The 18,283-nt window shown below is 38.9% G+C and overlaps 1 protein-coding gene across 1 annotated transcript in view; it reads left to right on the top strand.

Annotated features, from left to right (window-relative positions):
* The window catches only part of LOC120627368 (lysosomal-trafficking regulator), a 66,897-nt gene that overhangs the window by 1,550 nt on the left and 47,064 nt on the right, over positions 1-18,283 (top strand). The window contains exons 2-9 of the mRNA XM_039895360.1: positions 1,305-1,399; positions 1,607-1,692; positions 2,549-2,703; positions 5,206-5,351; positions 8,549-8,697; positions 9,557-9,631; positions 10,019-12,402; positions 15,002-15,165. Coding sequence (XP_039751294.1) covers positions 1,322-1,399; positions 1,607-1,692; positions 2,549-2,703; positions 5,206-5,351; positions 8,549-8,697; positions 9,557-9,631; positions 10,019-12,402; positions 15,002-15,165 — 3,237 coding nt within the window. The 5' untranslated portion in view covers positions 1,305-1,321. The remainder of the gene's footprint in view (positions 1-1,304; positions 1,400-1,606; positions 1,693-2,548; positions 2,704-5,205; positions 5,352-8,548; positions 8,698-9,556; positions 9,632-10,018; positions 12,403-15,001; positions 15,166-18,283) is intronic.

Genomic DNA, 18,283 nt, shown 5'->3' with positions numbered 1-18,283 from the left:
CAAGCCTTATTTTTTTTTTAATAAGGCAGATTTGACTTCAGCTTGTCTTTTCTTGTTTATTTATTTATTTATTAGGAAGCCAACGTGCATACGAACTATCTTAATATATGGACACATTTAACAATTGTCTATGATGTTATACACTCCACTTAAAGTCTAACTCAGCATGCATAACACAAAAGACACTCTTTGTTGACAACCAAGCTTTGAGATATATAGCTGCTAAACAAAAAAATAAATACGTGTTTTGACATTCCTTTGGGTATATATCTTTAAACAGTGCCTCATTGAGTTTCAATTATGTTTGACTCTGGAACATGAGGTTCGTTTCTGGGATCGGGTCACTAATTGTTAGGAAGGTACTGGGAAGGGAATGGTTGGTATTTATCTCCATAGTACCTACCTATTAACCCTATAGTTTGTGGTAATAATCGTTAAGGCCAATGCTCTAATTCCCTCTCGCCCATCAGAGAGTGAATCTTTGGCGCCCAGCAGTCGAACAATGATGGGATAAGAATTATGATCCTTTTAGATATTATGACTAGAGCGGTGACGTCTTCGGGCTTCGAGTAAAGTCTCGGGGCCCCACAGAGTTTGATCCTTAGCTCGCACCTAATTCACCACCACGCAAAATATTATTTGACTTTGCGTTAAAAAAAATCCTAAATATAAATAATAAATATAATACGACAATACACACATGGCCATCTATCCCTAAATTAAAATCGTACTTATCATGGCGCTTTTCCATAATATTTTCAAAGGCTGGCGAAAACCAATCCGCAATTTTGTCAGCGTTTGCTTTTGAGAGGAGACTCGTGCCTTGTAGAAAGTCGCTAAAAGTTTATAGTTAAATGATTGGGATTTTGACCGTTGTATATAGTGCATTGTGTTCTTGCACAAATGCTCTAGATTCAAAAAGAGGGAGCAACTTCAATGTTCTTGCTCTCTGAACTTCTGGTTCAAGATATTTTCATGTTATATCGGCCACTTTTGTTTCCACTTGAGGTAAAGTTTTCCGGATTTGGATGATGAACTTTAGAACAATCTGGTGAGCACTCATACTGCTTAATGGTTTCGGTGCTCTGTCTCTTCAGTCGTTCCTTTATTACTGAAGATCATGGTCCTGATAAGATCTCAGCTTCGAACTGGTCGGCTTCTGTTGGATGCCATTTTGACGGTGGCAGAGAATCGACACGAGTTACTCTTTCAACTAGCTTAGTTTGTTCAAGTTCACACAAGACGGAAGCCTTATGATGAGTCCAAATTTTCCTAATCACATTATTGTTGTCCATTGTTCGCAGGATTGCGAAAAGTGAATATGTCAGTAGAGGAAGAGCCGGACGCGTTGAAAATATACTGGGATCATTTCTTCAAAGCGGAGACTGGGACTTATGAGGTGAGCGTGACATAGAACTTTCACCTTTCGTGCGTGCCTCGGAAAGCTCGTTAAGCCATCAGTCGCAGTCGTTTTAAGGAGAAATCTTCTGAGGCAGCTTTTAAGCTTCAAATCCTGTGACTGTCACTTAAATTATTGTAAAGATGACAGTGAATCTCCTTGAAACTGAGTTTTATCATACTGATGAATCCATCCGATTGTTCTCAGAAATCGACATGGCTGGAGCTGTTCTTGGCGGAATTCATAGTTCGCCTCAACGATGGGCAAAACGCAAAAAAGTTAATCAACTTTTGGTAAGTGCAACATTTAATTACATACATACAAACACATTAGGGAAATAATTTTCACCTATTACCATGTTATTTGGTTGCGGGTGTAGTAAAGAGAATGTTCCCCACTCCTTCTCCCTTAGGGCACGACGTTTACGCATAAAAAAACAAAGCTTCCATTATTATTTGCAGTAGTCTACATACTCTTTGGCTTCTTTGAAGGGAGTTGGCGCGTAGTTTCGGGCATTCAAAAAGATAATTCTGTAGTTTTTTTTTGCTTTGGAAGAATGCTTGTGCGTTTTTCAAGAATGCCTTAAAGTTTGGAGACTACTGTCTGTATACTACAGTGTGTAATGTTTTAGCCAACTAAGGAAAATTTGCTGCCCATATTACTGTTAAAGTATGGGTGTTATAAAGACGGTTTTTTGTAAGGAAAGTGGTATTCAATGTAAGTTAGTGATCTAAATTCTGAAATAATATTGTCAAACTTTACCGTTGAAGCAAAACATCATGAGGAAACCTGCATACCTGAGAGTTCTCAATAATGTTCTCGAAGGTGTGTGAAGTCCACGAATCTGCACTGGGCCAGCGTGGTGGGCTACAGCGTTAACACCTTCTCATTGTGGGAGGAGACCCGTGCCCTGTAGTGGGTCGGTAGACGGTAATGTTGTCGATGATGTTCAAACTTGGTAATCCTAGATACTTTTGGAGACAGTTTGAGCTGTTCTTTAGATAAGTCAGGGGGAAAGTGAGTACGGGATTTGCGACTCTAAAACGAGTGCAACAAGGCCCATTTTACTTTGACGGTGTAAATTTTGTTATGCTTACGAGTACTGGATTGCGAGCGAGCAATCGTTTTGCTAAGGCTAGTGTTCCGCAGCCCCGTGAGCGGCGTGGTGACGTTGGTGGGCTGCGAGCTGCTGTGCGGCATCCACCGTGTCACGTCGTCCATCAACACGCACTACTGCGCCGCGCTGCCCGGCCTCGAGCCCGCGCCGCTGCCGCCCACCGGCACCGAGCACGATGCCGCTGCCGGTCAGTCCCTTAGCACATGACTTGGAAAACAGCCCATTTTTCGTGGAAGGCTATAGGCTACATTTTAAATATATATCTAAGCTATATTATAAACAAAACGTCGATATAAACAATCAAATTACTAGAAACTGACATAAATGAGTAATATTTGCATAGGATCTGAAAAAACAGACACAGAAAAGAGCTGTGCGATCGATATATAAACTTAGATCACGCGATTCCCTTCGTGCCAAATTTAAAGAAATAGGTATACTTACAGTAACTCGCGATATATTTACAATAATATAATCTTTATAAAACATTAGTAATCTTAAACAAAAAGCCGATAGAAACAATCGACTTACTAGAAACAGAAACAAATTGGTGATATCTGCATATCGTCTGAGAAAAGTATATAAATCCTTTGTGGGGATAGGGATATGCTTTTATTACACGATACTGAAGTTAATATTAGCTATATATTGAATCACATTTGATCAAACGTGCTAACTCCACTTTTGATGAATTCCTTAACGACATGGCTGCTCGAAAGCAGGCTCCGCTCTCATCTCTCGCAAGATAGAAAAAAATTTAAGATTGTTAAACTGTAAAACTATGTTGAAAAACAGCAATCTGCGGAGTTTCTTGCCGGATCTTCTCGGTAGAATCTCCTTCCGAACCGGTAGTAGAGTAACTACAAACAGACTGACTTGACGTTCCAAAGTCAAGTGGCCTACTTGAAATAAATTAATTTCGAACGCGCATTTTCCCTGTTGAAGATCGAATCCGAGACCTCCCAGTTATAAGTTCACCGCGCCAGAGAGGTCGTCATAAATAGTTTTTGCCACCTCCGGAATACGCTTGTAACGGATATCCGCATCCTTAAATTCGCAACTGCGTAGCATATGCGTAAAAACTAATATTGATTTTAATTGCTGTTATCCTAAAACGTAAGTAAATTACATATTTATCTATTGAAAATTTCTACTTATTTAATGTTTAGTGTAAAAGTGTACCCCTCGCAGAATCTTCTCCGTGGTTGTAAACACCCTCTCTCAATGCTTCAAATGCTCAATGGCCTTACCGTTGTCTTTCTTAGGTAAAAAGTAACCCATGTTACTCTCCATTTCAACTAACTCTGTCGGAAATCAAGTCGATTTGTTGCTTAGTAAGGACATACAAACAAACAAACACTCTTTCGCATTTATTTTTTAAGTAAGGAATTATGGATTAATTTGAATGAATGACGCAATCATAACATTAACATAAATTATTTATATCCGTGCCGTATAATATCTGTAGGGCTAACCTTGGCTTTTTGAATAAATTGTACACAATTTACTGATGTTTTGTGATCATCTTTTATATCGTTCTTATCTAAATTCCGGTCGAAACTTTTCACAAAACTTAGTAATAACAAATTCACAAAATTGGCCCACTAGAGATTTTCTTTATTTTATGTCATCTGCATGCCCTGTGCATACCCTCTATGCACGCCACTAAGTGCACATATGACATGAATGAATGAATACACTTTTATTGTACACCACAGAAAAAAATTACAGAGATACAAATACAACAGCACAATAAGGTAGAAAGTACAATTTGGCGGCCTTATCGCTAAATAGCGATCTCTTCCAGGAAACCAAAGGCATACAAGAAAATGCTGTACGAAATTTGCTATGACATATAGCATTGACAAAGCGATATACATATATAGTTTTAGTATGGTTTTAATATGACTGCCGTACCCCTAACTGGTAGTGCAGTCGAGGGATAGTTAAAAAAACACCACACTAAGATATCTGATGAATATTTATGAATAATATACATGAATACTTATATACAACGTGTAAATTATAATTGAAATTATACTTCACAGGCTTTAGAGGTGCTTTGTGTACTGTCTCTGAGAAACCGATAATCTAAAAAGTTATCTGTGAAACCGAAAACCTAAAAGTTTTTGAGTAAACCACTGCCATACTTTTTACTGAAAGAAATCAGATACAGTCCTATCATCACATGACAAAATAAAATCATGAGACTCCTGTTACTTTAACAGGTACGCGTCGCGAAGCGTAAGTACTACGCAAGTGTCGGTATTTTTTCTTCAATAGGGTTGTCATAAGTAAACATTTAGAATTTTTTGAATTAGTTTGTATTGAAAAATAAATATGCTTCGTTTGATTTAATATTTTTACAGGGTGATTCCTTATGAAATATACTTATCCATCCTTCAACATTAGATGGCTGGACGGATGGATTGGTGAAGTACGCGGCGACTCTGCTTTCTGAGTCAAGATTGTTGATGTGTGCATTTCGTAGTGTATTTATTATTATTATCGTATATTTGTAATTTCGGTTTCAGACACTGAAAAACATTATGTTCATCACACAAATATGTTTAGTTATGGGAATCGAACCCACAGACTCAGGGTCAGGAGAGCAGGATCATTGCCCACTGCGCCAATCGGCCGTCAAATAATAATAATGAGAGTGTTAAAAAGTCGGCGTCTTTCGCAGATACAAAGACGGAAGAGTCAAGCTCGCGTCCCGCAAGCGTGTTCTCGCGCATGAACATGCAGTCGTCGGCGGCCATCCTGCGCAACTACCTGCTGGGCGGCGTGGCGTGGCGCTGTCTCGTACTGCTTCGGGCGCTGGGCGTCGAGGTGAGTGCGCGGTCACAGAGCAAGAGGACAGCGGTATAGACTGCCAGGCCTCAAGCTCTATCTAGTCATCCCATTACCGGTCGCGGATAAGAAGCGTGTAGGCCGTAGTAGTACGCCGTACGGTAGCCACGCCTTCCAGAGCTCTCATGTTTATTTTTTATTCCGCTACAGGTTAGCCCTTGACTGCAGTCCTCACCTGACTGTGAGTGATGATGCAGTCTAAGACGGTAGCGGGCTAGTAAGGCAGTCATACCCCCCAATGCAGAGAAAATTCTGAAATAATTAATTCCCAAAATCCCTTCGGAATCAAACCCGGGACCCCTACTTCAATTAACAGCGCACACCGTTGCGCCAGGGATGACGCCACTAATGATGAACAAGGCAATGCCTAAGTAAGTAACGCATAATCAAAGAAGATTCCTAGGTATATATTTACCTTTCAGCAATCGATTTTCAATAGGCAACTAATATAACTTAACTTGTCTATTGTCTTGCCACAGGGTGTGGTATTTTGTTTTTGTGTTATCATATTTTTCATTTTTCGTATGCTTATAAGGTTATTAATAAAACCGCATTTATTTATTTTCGTCTGACAGGTGTCAGTTTACGAGTTTTCTAAACATTACGCACCGCCGAATCGGTGTCGTAACTCTAGATGGCGCCTAACGTCGTTAGTTATCATCTAAGAGTCGTTTTGTTTCTCTACACATCATTCAAATTATTAGGCATCCGATTTCAATGTTTTCTAGGTTTAGGCTTTCGCACAACTGAAAAGTTGCACTCAATGGAAAACATAATGTGACTTTGCTTTGGTTGCAACGCTGGGAATTGTTACTTTTTTATTATTTACTCTACATTGCCGTGTGGTGATCGGAATACAGTTGTCACCCCACCTCCTCTTCCTGCGGGTTTGTAAGAGGCGAATATATTCTTAGGGTACTACCATCTACTGTGTACATCCCGTCTCCCCGGCGTGGTAATTATGGGCAAACCCTTCCGTTGCTTACCAAGTGCAGTAGTCGACTGTTAATAGGCTGTTGATGACTTAAAGAACACTAGTGATAAGACTTTAGCTTTCCTTTGGCAGGGATTGTGTTGGATCCCTACCACTCACCTTGTACCGTTTCAATAGTGTGCGTTTAAAGCAAAATCAAATATCACTTGCTTTAACGGTGAAGGAAAACATGCATGACTGAGAGTTCTCAAAGGAGTGCAAAGTTTACCGATCCGCACTTCTCCAGCGTGGTAACTACGGCCTATAGCCTTCTCATTCCGTGCTCTGTAGTGGGCCGGATTAAGTAGGTGCTTGAGGCATGATAGTAAAATCCCAACGCGCGTCAATCCATTTTACGGCCGATTACACAAAATAAACATAGCGCAGGTTAACAAAGTCGTTATGCAAGCACGATTACAGCGATTAAGCATTGATTTAAACGAATGATCGTTTGTTAATGTGTTGTAAGTGTGATGTAGCGGCACGCCGCAGGGAGCGCGAGCTATCGATAGCGCGGAGACGTTTCCGCGACCCCTGATAACCGAGCTACTTGCACTTATTGTCGTCAACTTTGTAGTGATATATTATAAACAACCAAAGCTTAACCGAAGTTTACCTACTGGCGAAAAACTCGGCATCCTCAATGAGTCTGAAGTCTCATACTTTGTATCAAACTCAGGCTTACTTCTGCATAAAGCACTGCTTACCAAAAAGATCTGGAATTCCCTTCCAGCCTCCCTTTTCCCCCTTACACCTTCACCATTACCACCTTCACATATAGATTCCTCCACAACAAGAGTGAAAAGGCATCTTTCGGTCAAGATTCTGGTTTCATCATTTACCATTAGGCGTGAAACTTTACCTTTGCATAAGTTATTGAACACATTTAATACTCCGAGGTTACTATACAATTAATGAATACCTTAATGACAAGGTTGCTTGTTAGCTCAACACACACACACAACGGCCAGTTATATATGCATCGTTGTAAATCTAGTATTTTAAGAATTATCGAGGGAGATAATACATACAGATATAATGACTACTTCCTGAAGCACATACGCACCTGATGTTAATATTGTTTTTACTATTTAGTGTTTAGGTTTTGCACCTTGATAATAAACCGTTCGACTGCAAGTCAAACTCGCACTTTGTCGGCTTTTTTTAACCCGCACCAAACTATTGTCCAAAAAGTGCTGGATTTTCTTTTTTTATATATATATGGACAAGTGCTTGACTGCTATCACTCTTGATGGTAAGTTATGATGCAGCCTAAGATGGGGCGCGCTTGCCTAGAAGATGCCTATTCACTCTTGATTTAAAGGTACCCAGATTATAGGCATCGGGAAGACGGAAGATGGGAGGGCATTTCAAGCATTTGCGGTGCGGATCAGAAAGGAAGAAGCAAAACGCTTCGAACTTGTTGATGGCATTTCAACTACGTATCGGTGCAGACTCTTTCGGTGCCTCGCAGTTCGGTGGTAGAAACGAGATGGTTTAACCAAATTGAATAGCTCCTGAGCACACTTTCCGAAATGTATCTTGTATAAGTATATTAAAAGTTCTAGTTCTTCTCGCTACAAAACTCTTCATACAATAAATTGTTAGAATCTGTTTGGTAATATTATTTTTAAAGTAAAATGCTCTAGGTCAGATTCCGGTTACAATAATATGTATAATAAATTACCAACTGTCTTCGCGATAAGTAAATTAAATGCGTTGCGATTTCTCTTGTTTGTTTATTCTATTTCGATAAGCTACAGCGATATTTTGAAAGCTTAATTCGTAACAGGTTGTTAGTGAATATAAATAAGGTAAAAGTTTATTTTCTTGGAATTCTTAACCGAATTCTGTGTTATTACTACATATACTTAATTAAACTGTTTCTACACTATCAAATTCAATGCGAGTGATTTGTTTTGCGCCTTAAATAGTTTCGTCCACTTTCTCGAAATGTGTACTTTTCAGATCTTAGTGGGTAGATGGGGCCATGTTGTAGGTACAACGAATATCAGTCGTCGAAATATATTTGGATTTGACGCATGTTTGGAAAAATATTGTTTGGAAATACTTATTCATAGCCTTTTTCAAAGTGATACCTACCATTCGTCAACCGCGTAAATAGGTCCATCTGTTTGAGCGCCAATCCTAAACCTACCATCCTAATTTTTGCGTCGTCGGTTTAACATAATTCTATTTGCAGGGTCTATCGTGCTGCCGTCAGCTGAGTTCGGTGCTAATCTGGCTTTTCGGAGAGACTTGCGCTGGGGGGGTTCCCCGCGTCGTCTCTCCCATGCCGGCCCGCGACTGCCCGCCTCACCGCCCGCCCATACACGAACTGTTTTCTAAAAGGTATTGTAATTGTAGTATGAGGGTAATTGTTTAAGAGAAAGGTATTCGGTGTTTAAGAAGATGTATTTCGAACAGTTTGGGCTACTTGATGTGTTTCCCTCAACTATCACCGTAGAATCAATATGCGTAGTAAGTATTTGTGTAGTAGATATCCCAAAAACGAAAAAAAATTGCTCTTCGTTTCCGACGCACCTGGACGAACTAAAAAACCCAGCTTCCATTCTCAAGAGTGAATATGCCTCTTCTAGGCATGCATGATCCACTTTAGACTGCTACATAAATTATTATAAGTTGCGTAGAATAACCACAAGCAAAAAAGAATTGTTACATAATCTTGTCAGTTTATAAAATCATAATTAAAAACTTCATGCTTGATACTGCATGCCTCGTTGCGAGAGGTTAGTGTTTCCTAATTATTGTGAGAATGTAAATCGGTCAATCGCATCAGTTACGCTACGTTAGTCAGTAACTCTCAATCGCACAGACATTGAAGATCCGAATTTTACTTTTCCTCCGTGGCTCAGACAGCAAGTTTAGTCGGTCCCGATCTGCACCCCTAGCATGACTTCAATCATTAGCTAAGTTCGGAACTTTATATATACTATTGTCTGGCTTTTAGACTCATCTCTTGTTTTCACACGATCATATCTGGTTGCTTATATCATTTCTGAATGGTGGCATTGTTTTAACAATAAATATATCGTAAGATAATGCAGCGTTAAAAGAAAAATTAAATGTTGAACGGGTTATTCCATTACATATCTTATTGTAACAATGGAATTTATAAATTTATTTATCAAGGAGTTTTTTGAATGAATAAAATGTATCAGTCTTAATGTAAATTTTTATTTTGTTTTAGAATTTGGGCGAAACAAAAACCTCTTAATGTCTCAAATTCTGCTGGTTCTTCAGAAAAAAGTTCTCTTTCGGGAAGGTAAGTAATCTGTAGACTAGTAGTATGAAACGAAAAAAAACATTGTTGTTATGATATAGGCCATATGCGCTTAATTATGTACATCCAATAGAGGACACATCGGTTAGCAGAATCATATCTGACCTACAAATTTATTTTAATTAGGCTATATTTAGATTAGCTTGTATGAAAAACATGATTTCTTTAATGAAATTTAGGCATGATAAATATGACTACACTTATAATTCTCAAGCGTATAGATTTAAGATAGGTACAGTATCAAACTGATGGGATATAAACTGACTACTACCCGGATTTCAGTCCGCTGCCTTAATCTCTTGGTATTAAGGTTTATTTATTTATAAAATTACGCATGCCTCACTTATGCTATAATTATTTTTTGTTTAGAACGAGAATCAGCGGGCAGCCGAAATCAGATGCCGAGGGGAAAACTAAAAAGAGATTTACTAAAAACTCTGAACGTCAGTCTTCAGAATCCAACGATTCTAATGACGATTTGCAAATATTGAATCGTAATATGACAATCAAAGTATGTACCCAGAACGATGACTTTGAGTACTTCAATTCCCCGATACGCTCCTCTAGTGAATATGCCAACCAAACTTTATACATAGACCCCTTGTACTCGCCGCGAAAAGCGAAACCTAAAGCGGACGATTTTATGACGGCGAAACATAGGGAAATCATAAATTCGGAAATCAGCACGTTTGAGTTTACATTAATTATCACTGATCTGTTACAAGAACTATGCAAAGCTGAAAGTAGTCTATCCGGTTCAGAAGGTTCACAAATATCAATGCAATGTATAAACTTTTCGTTAAAGAATTTGTGTTCCCTTCAATTTGGCTCGTTGCAGGCGCAGTCAGATGCTTACGAACCCTTCGAGATGTCAAGAGTGAAAGTTGCCTTGACGGAACTTTTGATAGTATCATTGGATCAAGTGCTCATTCATTCCGATTTGTGTGCCAAACTTATTAATAACGGAATTATGCCGATGCTGCTTAGGATCCTAGAGGACGTTATATGTAAATCCAGTGCCAAATACAATACCAAATTTGAACGCCAAAACCATGCCAAAGAAACAGAAAAACAAGGCGAGTCAGAATCCGCAAATTTGCTTAAATTCGTATTCGGTATAGCGTATTCAATAACAGCGTTCTTTCACTGTCTTTTAATGCAATGCAGATCTGTCGAAAAGCTTAGAGAGTTTACAGATCAGTTTAAGTTGTACGGAGAGTGTCTTAAAGGTGGATTGCTCAAAGAATGTATGGAACTAATGATAAGGATACCAGGAGTAGATAAGGAAGAAACTGTGATATTGATTAGGAAGCTGATAGATTCTATAGGGAAGTTAATAAGTGCTATGAAGAGGGTTAGAAGCGAAGTAATACATTCCGCTGCCTGTCCAAAAAACAGGCATAAAGCGTGCCGGCAAAGAGTTGCGGCGGGCATGCACCATCACCACGACATACTCGGTGAAGCTGGAACAGGCCTACCTTTGCCTTCCGCTTGCTGTGTCTCAGTTTTATACGGAACCTTGACATCTCTTGTACCAGACGAAGAGGTGTCATCCCAGAAAACATTACGGAACAGAATATTGCACGTCATGCTGAAATGTGGTGTGTGCTGTTGTTTCTCCCCGAGTTTTCTCATGGAAAATATCGTAAGGTTAATGTTAACGCACAGCAATGTTGCTTCGCTTTGCCTTCAACTGTTAGAGCACACTGTTTATGGAGATTTAGGTGCTAGTGTTTTAATCCCTAAAGTGACTGACCAGTTGCCGTGCTCTATTTGCGAACAAAGCGATTCTAACCGCGATCTTGGGAGAAAATACTGTCCTCACGGTGTAAGTCCAATCGAGAGAAAGAGTGTGTGGTCATTTCTTATACATTATAACTCGCTTCTTCAGTTAGATAACCATAATAACGTACTTCACGCAACCGTTCGTCATCTTCTCAAAGTAACGCCAAAATGTCGTATGGAAATGAAATATGAGCTTCTATTCAGTGTCATTTACCCAACTTTTATAGTAGCTAAGCACAGGTATACCATGAGGGTAGAAGAATCCGCATATTTCTTAACTGTTTCCTGTTTAAATATCTTCGCAAGTTTACTTAATACAGTGTCTTTTGCGGAACAGTTCATCCAGAAAGGTGGATTAAGCTTTGTGTTAGAATTAGTGTCTTTACCAGAATTTTCAAATCAGTGCTGTGCTATCCTAGAAATAGCAATAATCGTAGAAATATTTAAACTCATAAAGGAGAACGTTGAATTAACTTATTTCCGAGAAATGCGATCTCTAGCATCCGTACAAATCCTTTTTAAGTCTCTTTCTGATATGACGGAGAAGTGCTATAAAATATACAAAACGAAAATGCCACTTGAGAAGTTTGAGGAGTTATGTGATATAAGTAAAGAGAAAGAAATGCTGGCGATATCATCAATCGAACAAGCGCAACAAACGAGACTAGCATCACTGCCGATATCAATAAAGACTAATTTCGCATACGAAAATACGGCTGAAGAGACAATGGAAGATCATATTGAGGTGTTAAAGAATATATGTACGTTTTGGAAATCTTGTGCTGGGCTGTGTTTATACAGTCCGATGTTTCGAGAGTATGCCGTAAGCCAGCCTGTGTTCGTGGACAGCTACGCACTGCTCAAGCTCTTGCTGTACTACTTGTGCAACTGTGAGTGCACCAGTACTGAATCCAAAGTGCTTATTAAGATTATGGAGTCTCTCTTAACTGTACAATTCGCTGTTTCTGGTGAGTGTCTTATATATATTATCATGCATGATTATACTGCATGTTTAATTTGTGAATATTCCATAATTGAGATGTGCCTACAATTCGATAGTATTCTGCCGAGAAGAAGCCGGCAAGAAACTTTTTATTGTTGTTCTTTTCCAACATCAAAATTTTACAATTTAACAATTATTATTTGTGTCGCGAGAGATGAAGTCCAAGCACCTTGTCGTTAAGAAATTCATAAATTTTATGTAACTAAGTGAGTGTTAGCGCATTATTTAAACTTATGCATTGGTAAGTCCAACATAATATTAGGAATCATGTTTGAAAATTGACTCGTCTGCTTTTAGTCGATGATTTCCTATTTTTTGAAATCAAGTATGTATAAATCCATATTAAACTTTTGTCTATTTGTTTATTATAGGTACAATTAAATTTCCACAATTTCCTTTTTGCTATTGAAAAATGTGGAGGTAAAAACTGACCTCTAATGTATAATCAATAATATTGACATTAATAGCGTCGGGCACCGGTCATGGAATGGATTACCGCGGTTATGCGACACCGATCCAAACGGCTTATTAGGTTTCATGACGAGTTTGCTGAATAATTGGCTCTTATTCGTACGGAATAAAGAACAAACTTTAATGGACTAAAACGTGTGATGCATAGGTGGTTCAGGCAAAGCATCGATAGGGGTGCTAAACGTTCAAGGTTCTTACACTTATAATAGTTTTTATGGTTGCTTATAGAGTACACGATTTTTTTTGTAAAATGTAACATTTTAACCTTTAACTCCTTAAAATGAAGTTGCAACATAGCTTCTTAAATTAAGGTTCCTTAGTTTGTGAGAAAGTAGATCAAAATCAATTAGCTGAAGTTTTTGGTATAGTTTTTTGCATTTTTGCTGAATCGCGAATCTGTGACAAGCTTTAAGTAAGCCAATTTATAAAATTTACTGTATTTATTTCCAAATTAAGAAGACCCACTTAGATTGGTATTGATTCTAAGCTTCTGCGTCGAAGCTTCCCTCATTCTGTTACGCAGGAGCAATTATATTTTTACAGCTATAACCTTGGCAATCGTGATACGCGGTTATACGTAGTTGCAGTTGATTAGATTTCCGAAGTAATATGCGCTATTGACAATTACTACCTTCGACTAATCGCTGGGTTCCTGGTGTACAAATGACGTGATCATGCATTTACCGCAGAATATCATCTTACGTTTGGTATCTTTGCCTACTGCTTGTAATGGTTTAGAAATAAGTGGACCGAAAAAAATAGAAGAATAATATATAAATCTTAATTGATACAATTGGATGTATGTATCGGATATATCTTGAAAAACTGTTGATTGAATAAAACGGTAAAAATCCTTCTAACGGTACTTTTAATTCACGTTTCATACAGTAACCGTATTAATCGTACCTGTTTGTAGATTGCACGCGGATTTAAAAAATTGGTCCAGTGCAAGTTAGACTCGCGCACGGAAGGTTCCGTGTGTACCTATAAAAACGGCAATAAGTCATGTTTCTTGTCTAGGAGCCCCCTTAAATATTTATTTTATTAAATAATTATTTTTATTATATTGTATTTGTTGTTATAGCGGCAAAACATCATCTTTGAAAATCTCAACTGTCTAACGATCACGTTTCATGAGATACAGCCTGGTGACAGACAGACACACATTCAAAGGTCCGTTTTTACTTTTTGGACACGAATGCGGTTTAAAAGAGATATATTTTATGAGTTTTTGAAGCTCACCTCAATTCAGCATATGCAAGATTTAAGGGCCAAAGAATAACTTGGATGGGTTACGGATACGAATATTCGTTGTAGTTTGATCCCCGGCAGAGGAAATTTATAATTGATACCTGTTACCACCGACACAGACGTTCCGCCAAGTGATTTAGCGTTCCGGTACAATATCGCTTGGAAACCGATTTGGGGTTTAATGTAGCAGGCCAGCCCGCTTTTCCTATTAGACTGCGTCAACACTTACCAACATTTAAGGACTAACTTGTATGTGTGTCTATCCTTGCTCTTTTGCAGGTCAAGTTGTTGTGTTTGTTGTTACTCTACCATCAGGTATAATAATTCGGATTCTATTTCTAGACATTGAGAACTAAAACTTGACTTAAAATTTTACGTGGTCTATTTTCCATCAATGCCACAATATTTCCACTTTAATTAATTCTAGCGTACAGCGGATAACCATGTAGCCAGATATATGGGTAACAATAACATATCTATTTGTGCTGTAAAACACTATATTTTTATTTTTATTAAAAATTAAAAAGCAGTTCTTAGTCGTATCGTTCTGTCTTAAACCAGTACAGTTTTCACTAAAAGTTTGATCTATTTTTACTATTTCCCGATCGCCAAACCTTCCGTACCTATAAAAGATATATATATATATATTCTGGTAATTTAATGATATACCTATCGCTTAACCTTTGGTAAACTTGTTTTTTTCGTAATATCATATGTTGTTTGCAATTCAATATGGAATACTCAGCAATCAGCTACTTAATAAATGTTTGTAGCACATCGTTTAACTATATGCAATGATAGTTCTGTTTCTTCGGAGATGTTAAACTGTGGGTGCTGTGCAGACGCGACGGCGGGCCGCTCCAAGCAGACCAGCTGCGTGGTGGTGCGCGAAGCTTTGAGCGTTCGCGCGTGCGGCGGCGTGCGTGCGCTCTGCGACGCACTATTGGGCGTGGCCTTGGCGGCGCCCAGCTCGCGGCACGCCATGCCCCGGCTGACTCCACTCAAGGTGAGCGATGGAGATATCCAGTGGTCATCATGTGCACAAATCAGTGTACGCATTGCATAGCTGGACATCGGTCTTGTAGGGAGTTCCAAATACCACGGTCTTCCGCCGCTTGGGTTTAATGGTTTTCAACCTCGTCGGGGGTTGACGAACTCTGCGTTTACCCGCGCGAGATCGCTATTCCAGCATCTCTCCATCTTCCAGTTCTCCGAGCTATGTTTCGTAACTCGTTCAGCTCTGTCGCTTACTTCCGCCGCCTATGCTGCGGCACATGAGGCTTACCAATTAAGCCTCAGGTTAAGGTAACAGGCCGGAGAAGTGTATTCATACCACGAATATCAACAGTTTATTTAAAGTGCATTTTTAGACGCAATAAAATACAAAATGGCTAACAATATTCTCGCGCGTAAAAGACTTAGTACTTACATGGTCTTAAGTAATAACAGCCGTCATTTTTTATCAGGGATGGAAGTAAGGGCTCCTATATTAATTTTTTAACACTTGTCTATCTACGGGTACCTACAGGGGAGGACAAGATGACTTGTGTCCGTGATATTCGCTTGTTGAACCTAATTACTTCCGTGGAATAGACAGTTCCGGTAGCCTTAATGTCTGGATAGAACTAAAGTAAATAAAAGATCTGCAATCATGTACTTAAAAGAGCATTGTGAGGTTGTAGACCCTTAAGCGGCCTTTGAGTCGGAACGTTGCATAACTTAACATTTATAAATTGTGCATTGAACTGCTGATAGAATGTTGTTTTAGTCACTATACTCACTTAAGATGAAAGAGATATTCTCAGTGCAAAAGTTAGCAAAAATAAAGTACTGTGTTCATGTCTTATTTAACCGGTGCTTCATGTCTTGTTTAATCGGTTCTGCTTTCCGAACCCGTGTTAGAGTCACTACAAACAGATATACTCGACGTTTCAAAAGTTCTTATACAGTAAGCCTCCTTGCTATAAAAATTTTAATTTTAAAGTCGCTGCGTTGGTAGGCACCTAGCAGGTCAAAATTTTTTTTAGACACCAGAATGTGAAAATCAACCGTCGATCAACAATGGTCAAGAAGAATTATTAATCAGTCAGTTTATTACAGTTTTTCACAAATCTCATCGGAACCGTTTAGATAAAAAGTAGCTTAGCTTACTCTCCGTCCTTTCAACTAACTATACTTATGCCGAAATTTGAGTTGATTGGTTTCTTCGCTAAGCCGTAAAGGAACGACCAACTAACGAACAAACGAACACAGTTACGCAATTATAATACTAGTGAGGATGTAAACACAGACAAATAAAAATGCAGAAGGAAAACCGATTTTATGAAATTTCTTACAAAATAAATGCATATCGAAACTGATTCCTTGATTTAAGAAATTTAGTCGGTAGAATGTAGGTGTGCTAAAAAATTGGCGGTGAATTTGTTAAGTTCAAACAAATCACGGTTATCCCTTTCGGTTCTTATAGTTTTTGTTCAAGTCAACAACGTTGAACCGGTATCTGAAATGCTGTGAAGATATGCGGGAAAGTTGATATTAAGTTATCTCTGCCATATTAGCGATAGGTCAGTTCGGAGCACGCTGCATCGAGCGCTGTGGGCAAAAAAACTCGATGAGTGATGAGCTCTGACCAGCAACCGGAAGATTCACATAATTGTATCGATCTAATGTCGCGACCGGTTCTGCGGAGGCGCGGACCGCAGACCCACTATACGTGCGGCCTTCGGACGCCGTGGACGCGTAATCTACGGATTATAGCCATTAAACTTTCAAAACAAACCCGCCACCTCCGCATGGGGCGCGCATATTCTAGATCGCATAAGTGTTGTGAAATTTCGAAGTGATGAAACAAGACATTAAGACATTATCTGTTCGCTATTCTAAGAATGTGTCTTTTACAAAGTCAATTAAACAAATGCATTTAATTGCTTAACGTTTGTGTTGTAAATACGAGATATATGCAAGTTTGTGAGAGTGAAATTTTCCATGTGATATAGATAATTAACTATGTCTCGATTGGAGGAACCTACCTTTGTTAATGGAGTGCCTATTCCGGTACGTTTTAAAGTTCAAGACTATTAATTCAACTCTAGGTAATCCTGGTCCATCTTAAGATTTCTAAAACCGGAAAACATCTGTAGGAATTATTGTATAGAATTGTAAAGCTTAAATTTGACAATTTATAGGAAAGCTTAAATATCCGCCAACCCTTCCAGAAGGAGTAGTATATCCTAGTGCGTATTTCAAATATTGATTATTCGGCAAACGGAATTTAGAAATCTACCCCAGCAGCAGGGCTAGCAGAGGCTGGAGTCAAAAATTGTATCCCCGGATTATATCCTCTGACATGATTAACGTGTCCACTTCCTAAAGCACGGGAACAGGGAGTAGGAGTTTACCGCCGTTTATTATTATTTGTACATATTACACATATATTATTTGCACTTGTGCACCAATGCTCTGAGAGTTGATAAAGCTGTGGGAGAAGATAATTTTTTATCCTTTCCCCGGGGAGATATTTGTCTCCTGCCCATGCTAGCCGTGCTGCAGTATTTACCGTTACTTACAACTGTACAGTGAGGAGTGTTGCGGAGAGTTGTTTAAGCTGATGATAGCCTAGCAATTGATTGTTGTAATCTTTTCGAAGATAAAGTTTTTTTTTATTTTCGTTTCGCTGGTCTATGATTGGATCTCCACCTCATGGATGGCTGGTGTTCTACGACTGTTCGTTATAGTAGATCCCACAAACATGCAAATTGTGGGAGCATCTTTCATCCGTGGTATTTCGACCGGATTTCAATATGGGATGATTTAGGGGGCGGATAAACAAGTGTCCCAAAGGTCGGCAATACATCAGTTCCTCTTGTGCTGTTGATGATCATGGCTGGCGGTGTTCACCCGCTTAACGCTTAATATCAGGTCACCCGCTTGCTCGTGTTCTCTCTGTTCAAAATTGAAAATTCATTTATTTCAAGTAGGCCTAATATAAGCACTTTTGAAACGTCAAGTCTGTCTGTGTGTAGTGACTCTACCACCGGTTCGGAAGGCAGATTCTACCGAGAAGAAGCCGGCTTTTCCAACATCAAAAATTTACATTTTACATTTTAACATTCATTTTTCTATCT

The sequence above is a fragment of the Pararge aegeria genome, chromosome 11 (genome assembly GCF_905163445.1).
Source record: "Pararge aegeria chromosome 11, ilParAegt1.1, whole genome shotgun sequence".
Taxonomy (NCBI): domain Eukaryota; kingdom Metazoa; phylum Arthropoda; class Insecta; order Lepidoptera; family Nymphalidae; genus Pararge; species Pararge aegeria.
Note: the sequence above shows the minus strand (reverse complement) of the source record. Positions and strands in the feature narration are given on the sequence as shown.